This window comes from Aythya fuligula, chromosome 31 (assembly GCF_009819795.1).
Source record: "Aythya fuligula isolate bAytFul2 chromosome 31, bAytFul2.pri, whole genome shotgun sequence".
Taxonomy (NCBI): domain Eukaryota; kingdom Metazoa; phylum Chordata; class Aves; order Anseriformes; family Anatidae; genus Aythya; species Aythya fuligula.
Genome location: NC_045589.1, coordinates 795,263 through 809,769, shown reverse-complemented (window position 1 = coordinate 809,769; position 14,507 = coordinate 795,263). Strand labels below are relative to the sequence as shown.

Sequence of the window (14,507 nt, the reverse complement as noted above, 5' to 3'; positions counted from 1 at the left end):
TAGCAGGGGGAGGGAAATCCTTGGGTGGGTGTTCTGCCCAAAACCAGGACATGGAAAGGTGATCCTTGGACATCATACCTATTCTGAAATGAGGAAGGAAAGTGGTCCCTCTTCAGTAGAGGGAAGGAACATAAATGATTACTTTAGTGTTTTTCAAAGCTGATTCCCCTGGAGGCCCAGGGAATTATCAAGCGCTCCCTGTGCTGCTGAGCTGGGCCGGGCTCATGGGCCCAAGGGGAGCTCCTGGCAAGCGGGCAGCACTGCAGAGAGACAGCTCTGCCCAGGAGCAGCTCCTCTGCACAGCACAGCAGCAGGCCTGGGGGCACTGCCTGCAGGGGACAAAGGTGACTGAGAGAAGGGAGGGAGATGTTAAAGGCAGTGTGGAGGGGGGATGCTGAGAGCTCACTGTGGGAGAAATCTTCACAGCCCTGAACAGGGTAAGTCTCTGGCTTCAGGGCAGCATAGCTGTTGTTCCTGGTGCCATCTCCAGATTTGCTAGCAATTCCCACAGCCTATGGGATCTTTCAGGAGGACTCTCAGAGTTTCTTTGGATAGGAGAAGAATGAGAAGTTCCAGAGTAGGGATTACTTTTCAAAGCTGTCACAGGGATAGGGGATGATGGTTTCTTCTTTTGGGGCTGGCTGCAGGCTTCGCAGCCGGGGTGCAGGCAGGGGTGTCCAGGGCTGTGGTGCAGAGCAGGGTCCCTGCTGTGCCCCAGGGGCTGTGTGCCGGGGCAGGGCATCTGCCGCCTGCCAGGCTCAGCACTCAGCCTTCCCAGGGAACTGCCCAGGATACTGCGGGGAGAACCTATCGGTTTAAGGAGTCCCTCAAGCAAGGCAGAGCAGGGTCCTGCTGGTGCCCAGAGGCTGCTTGCTGGGGCAGGCTGCTCACAGTTCCATAGCACCCTTAGGGGCATCTCTGGGGGACATTCTTGACAGGGAAAATCAACATCTGCAGTATCTGAAGGGAAGGCACTCTTTGGGTTCTCTAGTCTCGCTTTCCTACTTTGAAGGGCAACCAGAGGGATGATAATGGAGTTGTCAGGTTTGTGTCAGAGACTGAAGCTCACAGACCATTACACTGATCTGCAGGTCTTTGAGGAAGCTCACAATTTCACTCCACACCCTTTAGCCTATGGGCAGCACCAACACCACATTCACTGTTTCCTGAAAGACTATTGGATGTCCTGTTCAGCACCTTCAAACAGGGAAATGTCTCTGGCCAGTGGGCACCAGAGATCCGTCTCTGGTACACTTTACATGATACTGTAAAGCAGTATGGATTCCTCCTGAAAACACATAAATATGCCTCATCACCAAGGCATGCTTGGACAGAAAAAATACAGAGATCACAGTGAAGAGGCAGTGAGTCTTTTTGAGGAGGTTTCAGTGGTACATGGTGGAAGTTTTCTTCAGAGAAGTCTCTCTAACATGTCTCTGTCTTTTCCTCCAAAGGACAGGCAACCAGGCCCTGAGGAAGCAAATGTCCAACAGCAGCTTCCCCACAGAGTTCCTCCTCTTGGCATTTGCAGAAACACGCGAGCTGCAGCTCCTGCACTTCGGGCTCTTCGTGGGCATCTACCTGGCTGCCCTCCTGGGCAACGGCCTCATCCTCACAGCCATAGCCTGCAATCACTGCCTCCACACCCCCATGTACTTCTTCCTCCTCAACCTCGCCCTCATTGACCTGGGCACTATTACCACCACTGTTCCCAAAGCCATGGCCAACTCCCTCTGGGACACCAGGACCATTTCCTATACAGGTTGTGCCACCCAGGTCTTTATATTTACTGTCTTTATCACAACGGAATTTTAACTACTCACTATCATCGCCTATGACCGCTATGTTGCTGTCTGCAAACCCCTGCACTACGGGACAATAATGACCAGCAGAACTTGTGTCAACATGGCAGCAGCTGCCTGGGGCAGTACTTTTCTCTATGCTGTGCCGCACATGGCCAATACCTTTTCCATTCCCCTCTGCCAAGGTAATACCCTGGACCAGTTCTTCTGTGAGATTCCCCAGATCCTCAAGCTCTCCTGCTCAGATGCCTACCTCAGAGAAGCTGGGCTTCTTATGCTTAGTGTATTAATAGCATTTGGGTGTTTTGTTTTCCTTGTGTTGTCCTATGCGCAGATTTCAGGGCTGTGCTGAGGATTGCCTCAGAGCAGGGCTGTCACAAAGCCTTTTCCACATGCCTCCCTCACCTGGCCATGGTCTCCCTATTCATCAGCACTGCATTTTTTGCCTACTTGAAGCCCCCTTTCACGTCCTCCTCCTCTCTTAATCTTCTGCTGGCAGTTTTGTACTCGGTGGTGCCTCCAGCAGTGAACCCCTTCATCTACAGCATGAGGAACAAGGAGCTGAAGGAAGCCAGGAGGAAAGTGAAAACTGGATGCTTTTCAGAAACAATATACTACCTGTCTTCTGCAGATCACTCATAACATAACACATTACTGACCCAGATGTTATTTTTTCTCTGTTTATTGATTTATTTATATATTATTTTTTTCTTTTCTTTGCATTCCTTGTGATAAAGTTATTAATAAAGAGATATGATTGTTCTTCACCTTCCATTTCAGTGTCTATCTGTTTCATGTGACTCAGAGACTTGGTGTAAAGAAGGATCCAGGCTTTCTGAACCTTTTAATAAAAGGAAGGTCCCTACAGTGACTTGTTCTCCTGAGATCCTTCTTTTGAGACCATTGTGGAGCTGCAGGGGCACTTGGCTGTGTGCAGAGGTGGAGGGAAAAAGAGTCCTGGCAGAGCAGCAATGCCTGGAACCCAAACAGCTTGGTCTTTCCCGAGCTGTTCTCCTTCACTTCCTTTCTAAACCCTTGTGTTGCTGTGAGGACTGATTGCTCTCACCGTGCTGCTGTGGGGCAGTCCAGTGTCTACGGGCAGGGACAGGCCAGGGGCACTTCTCTAGCACAGCTGGCTCTGCACCAGCATCTCCAGCATAAAAGGGGATCTGCTGAGGGCAGTGCCTTAAGGCTCAGCTCTTCTCCCAAAGGTGCAGTCATGGATATTACTAAGGAATAGACTTGAGCGATTCTCCTTACTTTGTTTCTCTGTGGGCACATGAGGGTGAGATCAGAGTCCCAGGATGAGCATTAAGGTAGTGATGGATGATTCTGCTCTTGCTTGTTGGTTTCCAGCACCCATAGAGATTGCTGGGCTGGGAAGAGAACAGGGAGATTTGGAGAGCTGGGGAGGGGATAGGCTGGGCTGGCCTCTGGGCAGAGACAGAGAGGACCAGCAGAACAGGGGACAGCCTGGCAGATGATGCCCCAGGGCACTGGTCCCAGAGCAGTTCCTCGCAACCACCTTTCCCAGCTCTAGGTTCTAGCCACAGAGTAGAGCGAGACAACCACTTCCCTTGAGCGTCTGGCAATGCTGTTCTTAATGCACCCAAGGATGCAGTTGGCCCTCCTGGCAGCCAAGGGACACTGCTGGCTCTTGGTCAGATTGCTGTTGATCAAAATCCCCAGATCCTTTTCTGTGGAGCTGCTTTCCAGCATCTTGTCCCCAAGTTGGTACATATAACCAGAGTTGCCCCTTCCCAGGTGCAGAATCCGACACTTGCTCTTCTTAAACTTCATGTGGTTGGTGATTGCACAGCTCTCTAAATTGTCCAGATCTTTCTTCAAGGCCTCACCACCCTCAATAGAGTCAACAGCTCCACCCAATTTGGTGTCATTCCTGAACATGCTCAAAAAACTTCAAGTCCTTCATCCAAATCATTTATTAAAAAAATGAAGACGACTGGTCTTAAAATGGAGTCCTGTGGAACCCCACTAGTGACAGGCCACCAGCCTGATATAACCTCATTTACAAGAACCTTCTGGGCCTGACCCATTGGCCAATTGTTCACCCATCTTATTACACTTTTCTCTAACTGTATTCTGGTCATTTTGTCCAGAAGGTTACTGTGAGACACAGTAGTGAAATTTGTACTGAAATCCAGGAAGATTACATTGACTGGATTCCTTTAGTCAATTAGCTTGGTGACCTTGTGCAAAAGGAAATTAGGTTTATTAGTTATGAGCTTCCCCTAGTGAACTCATATTGGCTCTGACCAATGACTTCATTGTCCTTTATGTGTTTTTCAATAGCTCCTAGAACAATCTTCTCCACAATTTTACCAGGCACTGAAGTGAGAACCTGAGGGATTGTGCAGGGCATCCCCTGCACCCACTGCTCCTGGGTGGGCTGGCCTCCTGAGCACAACAGCTCCTTGTAGCCCTGTGGATGCTGGCTGTGAGGTCACTTCTGTCCCAGCACATGGCTGGCCAACAGCAGGGAGGCAGAGCCTCTGAGGTCACAAAGGCCCTCAGAAAGCTGCCCCCAACAGGGTGACGTATATTGCGAGGACAGGGGAAAGCTGGGAGAATTAAGGTGGGAAATCTGGTGGAGACAAGAGGGTCTTGGCTAAGAGAAAGGAAAGATCTGGAAGAGGTGAGAGGGGTTCAGGTAAGGCTGTGAGCTGCAACACTTACTAGGAAAACATCCAGGTCAAGCCCTGGCAATATTTCTAAGCAGTAACTGTAAGCCTGTGTTGGGTCTGTCTGAGCTGGAGTCACCTTTTCCCTGCAGCAGCCCACACAGTGCTGTACTCTGCACTCGTAGCTGGAACAGCACTGATATCACTCCAGTGTTGTGTCTATTGCTGCATAGTGCTGGCACAGCATCAGGACTCCTTCCAAGCCCCCAAGAGCCAGCAGACTGGGGGTGGGCAAGTGATGGGGAGGGGACATTGCCGGGGCAGCTGACCTAAACCAACCAAAGGGATATTCCATAACACCTGATGTCACACTCAGCAATAAAAGGGGGGGCTCTCGTGGGGGAGGGGGCTGTTCCTCCTGAACAACCACTACGCGTTTGAGGCCCTGCTTCCCAGGACATGGCCAAACACCGCTCGCTGATGGGAAGTAGAGAATAATTTTTCCTCTCTCTGTGCTTCCGCGTGGACTGATTGCTTCTTTTGTCTCTGTTTTTTTCCTCCCATTCCCTTTCCCTTTAATTAAACCTTTCTTATCTCAAACCTCGAGTTCTCTGTGTTGTATTTTCTCCCCCTTCCTCTTTGAGGAGCGGGGGAGTGAGAGAGCGGTTGTGGTGGAGCTCGGCTGCCCACCTGAGTAAAACCACCACAAAGCCCTACCCCTACATCTAAATGCTATCCCTCTCTCTGCAAGGAATCCACTACTCTTACCCCAACCTCAAACCTCACCTGGCGTGGGTTAGCCAAGTCCCAAATCCATAAGGCATTACCATACACTCTTAGCTCATTTCTCAACCTATTCCTCAGCCTTTCATCCTTAGCACTGAACTCCATGACATGATTCCTCAACAGAGCCCTGAAGAAAATCCCAACAAATAACATAGTCTCTACACTACACACAGACTGGAACCCAAAGCAGTAAACACAGGCCTCCCTCTAATACTCTGCCCAACCACTAACCCTGGAAGGCAAGATCTAATTCCTAAAGCCTAACCTGAACACCTAATCCCCAAATCCTGCATTCCTGTGGTCTAGACACCTAACTGAAGCAGTTTGACCTTATGGGGCTGGGCAGGGCTTGAGAGGTCCTGCAGCAATCACTTGGTCTTGGAGGAAGCAGGTGAGGTGAGACGGATGTGGTCAGGTCACAGGACTCAAAGAGGAGATGGGTGGGGATGCTCTGCTGAGGTCAGCTGTGTCTCAGGCTCTCAGGAGGCAGCAGGAGGCCCATGGCTGTGCAGGTGGGTGTTGGGGCACATTCTCAAAGCTTGTTTGACTATTACTTAAACTCCACAGGCTGGAAATACCGCACTGAGAACTTTGGGGATCTTTCCAACCCAGAGCAGGGTTAGCACATGCCCTGAGCCAAGCTACAGTATCTCTGCAGAGGCCCCTTGGTCCTGGAATGCCCAAGGTGTGTGTCACCCAATGTGTCCTGTAGGGAAATGCACAGGTGTGCAGAGGTGGCCTGTGGTAGTGCAGTCCCTGTTGCTCTGGGATGTGTGTGGGTGTGTTGGGTTTGGTACAAACACCTGGGCTGGTTTCTAACCTCCCACATAAGCACAAGTGTGAAATAGCTCAACCCCTGCCAAAACCCTCCTTGTTTGATCTCATCCATGGAGGGCAGAGCCAAAAAAACTCAGAGCAGTTCTCCTAGGGTTTGCCTCTGCTAGAAGGCTTTTATGTGCCTTGCCATTGCCAGCTCATGGGTCTGCTGCTGCTTGTCTGGGCTCTGTTTTTACTTTGGGGGTGGGAGGTTGTATTGGACTTCCATGCAAAGGGTTTTGTAGCAGGGGGCAGCTGCAGGGCTGGTGTCTGTGAGGAGAGTCCAGAAGCTGCCCCTTCTTAGAGAAGAGCCACTTCCAGCTGGCTCCAAAGGGGACATGCTGCTGGCCAAACTCAGCCAATGAATAATGCTGTTTGTACATCTGTGAGAGCTTTTTAAAGAAAGGGGTTGAAAATGACATGAGGGAATAGCTGGGAGAGAAGACTGAGAAACTGAGAGAGAAAACAACCCTGCAGACACCAAGGTCAGTGAAGAAAGAGGATGAGGTGGTGCTCCAGGTGCTGGAGAAGACGTTCCTCTGTGGTGCACCATGTTGGAGCAGATCTCCCCACTGCAGCTGATGGAAGACCCCATGTGGGAGCAGGTGGATGTGGCCTGAAGGAGGCTGCAGCCCTTGGAGAGCCCCTGCAAGAGAAGGCTCTGTGTCAGAACTGTGGAGAGGAGCCCAGCTCTAGACAGCCCCTCACGTTAGGGACTTTCTTCTGAGGAGAAACTTATATCAGCCATTTGACAGATGCTGCACAGGCAAGGACAGGACTCAGGATGGCATGACCATTCAATGAATTACCTTTAGGATTCCCTCAAAGGATAGAATTCCTGTCTGTGAATGCTGACCGAGGTCCCACCATGACAGATGCAAACTCGTGCTTCCCAGCAGCCACCCCTTCAGTATTCCTGAACTACCACTGACAATGCAGACTCAAGCAAACAGAGACAAAAGGGAATGCAAGAATGTCAGTGCTGTACAAACTCAACAACAATGATACATGCTAGCAAGTAACTGGAACATGAGCTGAGAACCAGCTCATCACAAGCACCAGATTCATGCTTAGTTGGTTTGAAAGGACTGAGCACAGGGCATCACAAAAAGCCTAATAGAAGGAGCTACATCTTCTCAGTGTGGACTCAGTAGCAGCAGCCCTGCAGAATGACAACCCATCCATCTGCTCATGGCTTGGACAGGTGTACAGTTTGCTGGCTGAAGAACTGTCTGGATGGCCATGCTCAAAGAGTCTGAGTGAAGAGAGATCAATCCAGTTGGTGGATGGTCGTGGGTGGCATTCCCCAGGCCTCTGTACTGGGTCCAGCTTTGTTTACTATTTTGATGGATGATCTGACTGAGAGGATTAAGTACACCCCTAGTACATTTGCAGATGATAACAAGTTAGTTGGGACAGTTGATCTTCTTGAGGAAGGAAAGCTTTTCAGAGGCATCTGGAAAGGCTAGATTGATGGACTGAGTCCAATCACATCACATTCAACAATGCTTCTGCACTTGGATCATAACAACCCCATGCAGTAGCATAGGCTTGGGGAAGAGTGGCTGGAAAGCTGTCCAGAAGAAAAGCACCTGGGGATGTTGGTCAACAGCCAGCTGAGCATGAGCACCCACCCCCTGTCATGGGCAGGGACTCTGACATCTTCCAATAGATCATCTGTGCTTATGAGGTCACTGTCAGCTGAAGATCTGATAGACCAGGAGCAGGCCCATGGCAGGTGAATATTCCTGCGATGCCAGTGGTGCCTGAGTAGCTGACAGGCCGAGAGCAAGGGTGGCCTGTGCTAGATGCTGAGAGGACCCTGGTGCCTGAGAAGCCAGGAGGCCAGGAATAAGCACATGGCTTGTGTGGGTCTGTGGGGAGGTCATTGGTGATCAAGTAGCTGATAGGTCAGGGCAAGGCCCATGCATTGTACCTGTGAGGCCACTGGTGCCTGAGGAGCTGGCAGACCAAGAATTGTGTAGGTGTTTGTGAGGTCATTGCTGTCTGAATACAGGCCAGGAACGGGCCCATGGCAAGTGAAGATGCTATGGCATCACCTGGAGCTGGGTTGAACCGAATTTTGAAATATCCTTTGCTGGAAATAATTGAAGATCAGTGAGTCCAACTTCAGCCTTCAGAATAAAAATAAATTATATGTATCTAAAAGACTATGAAATATTCATATCAAAAATATAAAAAATAAAATATATGTATATATTTATAAATATACATATATTAAACACTATATGTATGATATGTATAAAAACTCATAACATAATATTTAATACAATATAAAATATATTTAAATAAAATAAAAATAAAAACAAAAATAAATACTATATATTATATATTATGTATTATATATTGTATATTGTATATTGTAAATAATATATTATATATTATATATTACATAATATATATCATATAATTATATATTATACATTATATTATATCTTATATAATATACAATTGTATGATATATATTTTTATATTATATATTATATTATATATCATGCTATATAATACTATATATAATATTATAATTTATAAATGTTTATATAATATAATATAATATAATATAATATAATATAATATAATATAATATTATATTATATATAATATAATATAATATAATATAATATAATATAATATTATATTATATTATATTATATTATATTATATTATATTATATTATATTATATTATATTATATTATATTATTATATTATTATATTATATTATATTATACACAATGTACAATATATACTATATAGTATATACTATAAAGTATATACTATATAGTATATAATATATAATAACATAGCACAACATTAAAATAAATATAATGTGTTATAATACAATATGATATGATATATTAATAAAATATATATTTTTACATGTATTTATTATATATTTTTATTTATTTAAAATTATATATATATACATATATATATATATACATATATATGAAACTGCACATCTGAGAGCATTGTCCCAATACTTCTTGGACTCTGCCAGGCTTGGAGCTGTGAGGAAGCTGGGAGGCACCGCAGGGCCATGCCTGGGCACGGGGCCAGGAGCAAACCACCGTCTTCCTGCACGGGTGCCATGTCACGTGGGCTGCGGTTTGTGCACCTGCAGTGGCAGGCAGGCTCCAGCTCCTGACCCGCCGCGGGGAATAACGGCCCCTGGGTGACACGCTGAGAGCCAGGGAGACGCCTGAGGCTCTGGGCTGCAGCTCTGCTGCCAGGGCAGACCCTGGACCAGCTCTGGCTGCTGCCGGGACCCCACAGGAGGCTCCCTGGGGAGGGATGGGACAGGCAGCACCCCCATAATGGGGCTCTGGCCCTGCCCAAGGGCCTTTCCCAGCTGCTGCTGCCAGCACAGTGGGGGCTGTAGCAGGGGCAGGGGCTGGTCTCTTCACAGCCTGACACAGCCCCGCTGCAGGACCAGTCCCGTGGATCCCATGGCACAGGGACAGCCGGACAATCACACCTTGGGCTCTTGGATGCTACAGCTTAGGAGATGCTCTGTGCTCCCACAGCAGGCTGCAAGGGGTGTCAGAGCCATCTGCCCCCACACCCAGCCCTACCCCACGATGATCTCCCACCGCAGTGACGTGAGAGCCGCAGCGGAGCCGTCCCTCATATATGGTCATGAAGAGCACTGGAGAAGTTCATTGGAGAGCTGGGCTGTGTCGGAGTGGAGATAAGTGCCGATAACGTCTAAAAAGGTGCCTGCTGCTTCGATTGGCTCCTCCTGCAGCTCGGACAGCATCTGCACAGATATATTGCCCTCCCATCTTCTCCATTTCGCTGTGGGTCCCCAGAAGCTCCAGCAGCAGGGCCTTGCTATCAGAGCAGGAGCCTCAGGATGGGGACAGAGGGAATCCTTTTCCCTTGGGTGCTGTGTCTGTTCCTCTGGGTGCAGCCATGCAGAGGTAAGTGCCAGCTTCTCTGTTCCACAGCCTTGGGACAGTGGGTGGCAGTGGGGTCATTGGGATCTCTCTGGGAGTGGTGTTGTTTTCAGGCACCACTGATATGAGAGGCAGAAGATTCTCAGTCTCTCAGCTCTGTTCTTTAATCTGTGCCTGTCTGGGTGGGAGGTGGTAATCCATTTTCATATCTCCCATGTTTTTGGCAGCCCAAGCCTGACTTCATTTCTAGACACCTTGTCCTTGGGTAACCTTTTGCGACCCCTTGTTCCCCAGCACTGTGCCTCTGGATCTGAAGGAGTCCCAGACAATGAGGGTGGCTCTCAGTGATCTCCAGGGCACAGCCAATGTCTGGGATGCCCCAGGGGGGTTGTGTGCTTTTCCCTGCCCCTGGGATCTGGAGAAACACTGACTCCAGGAGGGCAGGTTGTGTCCCATTAACAGAAGGGGACTGGGGCATCTGCACCGAGAGGTGTTCTTCTTGGGGGTCCTGGTCAAGCACAGGGGCCAGTCTGACAGCAGGGATGGGGAAGAGATGTGGACTGTTGGTCCTTGTTTTCCTTGATCCTTGTGATCAACTCTGTGCTCTGTAGGGACACAGGAGGTCCTGAGTTTGATGGTGGGTTTGGGAGGTGCCTGTGGCAGACAATGGGTAATGGAAGCTGCTCAAGGGGCATGGGTCTGTTTGGGGGAAACTGGGATGGGGAGGAGTGGGAACCCTGTGCAGGGCTGGGGGTTGTGTGTGGGTGGGCATGGGCAGGACAGGGGGCCACTTGGGTGGGAGGAGGTACTGAGGGCTGTGGGGCAGCAAATGGCCCAGGAGGGCTAGAGCTGGGTATCCCCAGCCCAGCATAGCCCATGGGGAGAGGAGGAACCCCCCGCTGCCCCTGAGATAGCCTATGGGGACAGGGATCCCACCCTGCGAACTGGGAGTCTGCCTGGGGAGGGTGTCCTCACAGACCTGTAATGTGGGGCTCAAAACTCTCCTGACCCTTCCTGTGTTGGTGTTTGAAGGGGCTGCGGAGGTGAGGCTGGCGGATGGCGGCAGTCGCTGTGCTGGGAGAGTGGAGGTGAAACATCAGGGCCAGTGGGGGACCGTGTGTCATTTCTCCTGGGACATGACCGATGCTGCAGTGGTTTGTAGGCAGCTGGGCTGTGGGGTTGCTCTCAAAGCTCCTCAATATGCACACTTTGGGCCGGGATCTGGGCGCATTTGGATGAGTTATGTTGGCTGTCGTGGCACCGAGTCTGCCCTGTCTGACTGCACACACGCAGGATGGGGTCCAACAAACTGCATTCACAGCTGGGATGCTGGAGTGACATGCTCAGGTAAGGACTGAACTTGTTCCCTACCTCTGGGATGAAGTGTCTAAGTGTCTAAGGGACCTGGCTGTGACCTCAGGAAGCAGCAAGTACACACCAGAACATGGCTCTGTGTGTCAAGTTGCACTCTGAGCTGGGTCTGTCACTGCTGGTGTCCCTTGTCCCTGGAGAAAGCCCAGTGGGAGCACACCCAGCCTGGCCCTGAAGCTGGAGTAGCCAAGCCTGGGGAGGTGCCTGGGGCTGGGAGAGGAAAGCCCCCACCCTTTCCCATTGTGTTGCCTGGTTCCCATCTTTCTCCTCCATTTGCCCAGGCCCTGTCTGGCAGGCTGGTCCCTATGCCAGGGGAATCTAGAGCAGCTCCCCCAGCCACCAGCAGCCTCAGGGAAGGGCGTGCAATGGCCCAGGACTTTTGGGTTGTACCCCGAGCAGACACGAGAACCTCAGCCAAAGCAGAGGGACTGCTCAGAGGGCAGGAGCACTGGGCTTGTGCAGAGGAACAGGGTGGCAAATGGCACCTTGTTTCTTTCCCAGAGTCAACCTATGAGAGCCAGGTCCTGAGACATGGCCCGTCCAGGCCATGCTGACCCACTTCTGAGCCTCTCCTGCCTGCCCTGTGCTCCAGGGGCTGTGCCACTACCTCCTGGCTCTCCTCGGTACCTGCCCTCACACCAGGAGCTCGTGTCAGCCCAGAGCTGCTCTCTGCTTGATCTGGGAACTCACAGGTCTCCTTGGTTGCTCCAGGATTTGTGCGGCTGGTCGGAGGGGACAGCCCCTGCTCAGGAAGTGTGGAGGTCTACGACAGGGACCAGTGGAAAGCTGTCTGTCACTCCCACTTTGGTGCCAAAGCTGCCGAGGTGGTGTGCAGGGAGCTGCAGTGTGGCACAGCCCTGTCTGTCCGTGGAGCAGCTCACGTGGGAGAAGGGGCCCGACCTGTCTGGGACAGAGACCTGCAGTGTGTGGGGAATGAATCTGTCCTCTCCTTCTGTCCCACGGAGGCCCCCAAGGACAAGGCCTGCACCCAAAGCAATGGCACTCATGTCACCTGCACACGTAAGGACTTTGAGTGGGATGATGGCCATGGGGGCTGTGGTTGGAGCGGGAGAGCAGTGTGGGCACTGGACTGTGCTGGATGGAGAGGAGAAAGTGCTGAATGGGGAGGAGAAAAGCACGCTGTCCCTTTGACCTCTCCTGCAGATCCTGTGGGAACAAGAGCACAAATGTGGCCTCTCTCACCATCCTTTGTCCTTGAGTACACAGGGTTCAGGCTGGTGAACGGCAGCACAGCGTGTGAGGGCAGGGTGGAGGTGGAGGTGCTGGGGACGTGGGGGACCCTGTGTGCCTCCCGCTGGGACCTCTCGGACGCCCACGTTCTCTGTCGGCACCTCGGCTGTGGCTTTACTGAGTCCATTCCTGGAGGAGGGCATTTTGGGAGAGGAACCGGCCCCGTCTGGAGAGACTCGTTCCACTGTGACGGGACTGAAGCCCACGTGGGGCAGTGCGCGGTGACTGCCCTGGGGGCCTCGCCGTGCTCCCAGGAGAACGCTGCTGCTGTCATTTGCTCAGGTGAGTGCTGGGCAGTGCTGCAAAGTCCATTTGCCCGTGGTGTGTGACACGGCCACACAAAGTTTTGGACCCCATTGCAGCACCAGGCTGAATTTCTGCTCTCATCAGGCCCGGCTCGCAACATGTCTGTACGGTTGGTGGGTGGAGAGAGCTGGTGCGACGGGCGCGTGGAGGTCTTCCAGCACGGGACGTGGGGCAGAGTCCTGGATGAGCAGTGGGACATGCAGGAGGCCAGCGTGGTGTGCCGGCAGCTGCAGTGCAGAGAGGCAGAGGCAGCCTACACCCCCGTGAGGGCCGAGCGAGGACCAGGACCTGTGGGGCTGCATGGGGTGCGGTGTGCAGGGCACGAGGCTAACCTGAGCCTCTGCAACACCTCCCTGCCCGAGAGCACACCGGCAGAAGGGATCATGGAGGACGTGGGGGTCGTGTGCCGGGGTGAGTGGTGCTGCACGTCCCCCAGGTGTGGGGCTGGGAGGGCAGCCAGTCCCTGAGGGTCGGGGTTCTCCCCACTGCAGGGAGCCGGCGGGTCCGGCTGGCGGACGGGGCCGGGCGCTGTGCAGGGAGAGTGGAGATCTACTACCAGGGGCGCTGGGGCACCGTCTGCGACGACGCCTGGGACCTGGCCGACGCCGCCGTCGTTTGCCGCCAGCTGGGCTGCGGAGGGGCCCTGGAGGCAGCCGGCTCTGCTCGGTTTGGGGAGGGCTCCGGGCAGATCTGGCTGGATGGCGTCAACTGCTCCGGGGCCGAAGCTGCTCTCTGGGACTGCCCTGCCGAGGCCTGGGGGCAGCACGACTGCAGGCACAAGGAGGACGCGGGAGTCATCTGTTCAGGTCTGTGCTGGGAGTGGGGCTTTGAGCTGGGGCCAGTTAGGCTGGGTGAGGGCAGAACCAGGTAGGGCCAAGGCCATCAGTGGCTGACATCCAAGGATGTCCCTGGGGCCTCTCCTCCTTCCAGAGTTCATGGCCCTGAGGCTGGAGAACAGCGACGGCTGCTCTGGGCGCCTGCAAGTTTTCTACAACGGGACGTGGGGCAGCGTTTGCTCCAACTCCATCACCACCGAGACGGTGTCACTGGTGTGCAAGGAGCTGGGCTGTGGGAATGAAGGGGAACTGGTAACAGATTCTAGCTATGCTGAGCTGTCTGGCACCGCGTGGCTGGATCGCGTGGAGTGTGGGAAGAGAAAAAGCTCCTTCTGGCAGTGTCCCTCTGCTTCTTGGCATCCGCAGTCGTGTACTGACCGCCGAGAAGAGGCCAACATCACCTGCAAAGGTAAATCTGAGCCGTCAAGGCACCAGGTCCTGTTGCCCACTGGGCATGGTGAAATGCAGAGAAGGAACCCAGAGAGGCTTTGACTTCCTGCTTTAGACCCTGTTGCTGCTGGTGGCACAAAGGTGACTTCAGCTCTCAGAGCCACCCATGTCCACCAGCAGCAAACAGCCGGGCTGCCAGCAGCTCCCTGGGGGATGCAGAGGCAACTGCAGGCAAGGTCTGAGAGGAGACCATGCAGGGCTTTCAGGAGTCCCCCCTCCTGGGACAGCCTCCTGCTGCTCTGTGAACCAGGCACCCTGTGGGGCCGAGCACTTGGTTCCCCCCTGCAGTGCCGTGTGTGTCCCCTGAGTGAACAGGGTTCTGCTGCTGC

At 52.1% G+C, this 14,507-nt stretch overlaps 1 protein-coding gene across 1 annotated transcript in view; it reads left to right on the top strand.

The window, feature by feature from the left end:
- The window catches only part of LOC116500141 (antigen WC1.1-like), a 301,922-nt gene extending 287,702 nt beyond the window's left edge, over positions 1-14,220 (top strand). The window contains exons 6-11 of the mRNA XM_032205055.1: positions 10,997-11,311; positions 12,047-12,355; positions 12,563-12,868; positions 13,211-13,303; positions 13,384-13,698; positions 13,823-14,220. Of these exons, the coding sequence (XP_032060946.1) occupies positions 10,997-11,311; positions 12,047-12,355; positions 12,563-12,868; positions 13,211-13,303; positions 13,384-13,698; positions 13,823-14,220 (1,736 nt within the window). The remainder of the gene's footprint in view (positions 1-10,996; positions 11,312-12,046; positions 12,356-12,562; positions 12,869-13,210; positions 13,304-13,383; positions 13,699-13,822) is intronic.
- The last annotated feature ends 287 nt before the right edge of the window (positions 14,221-14,507 follow it).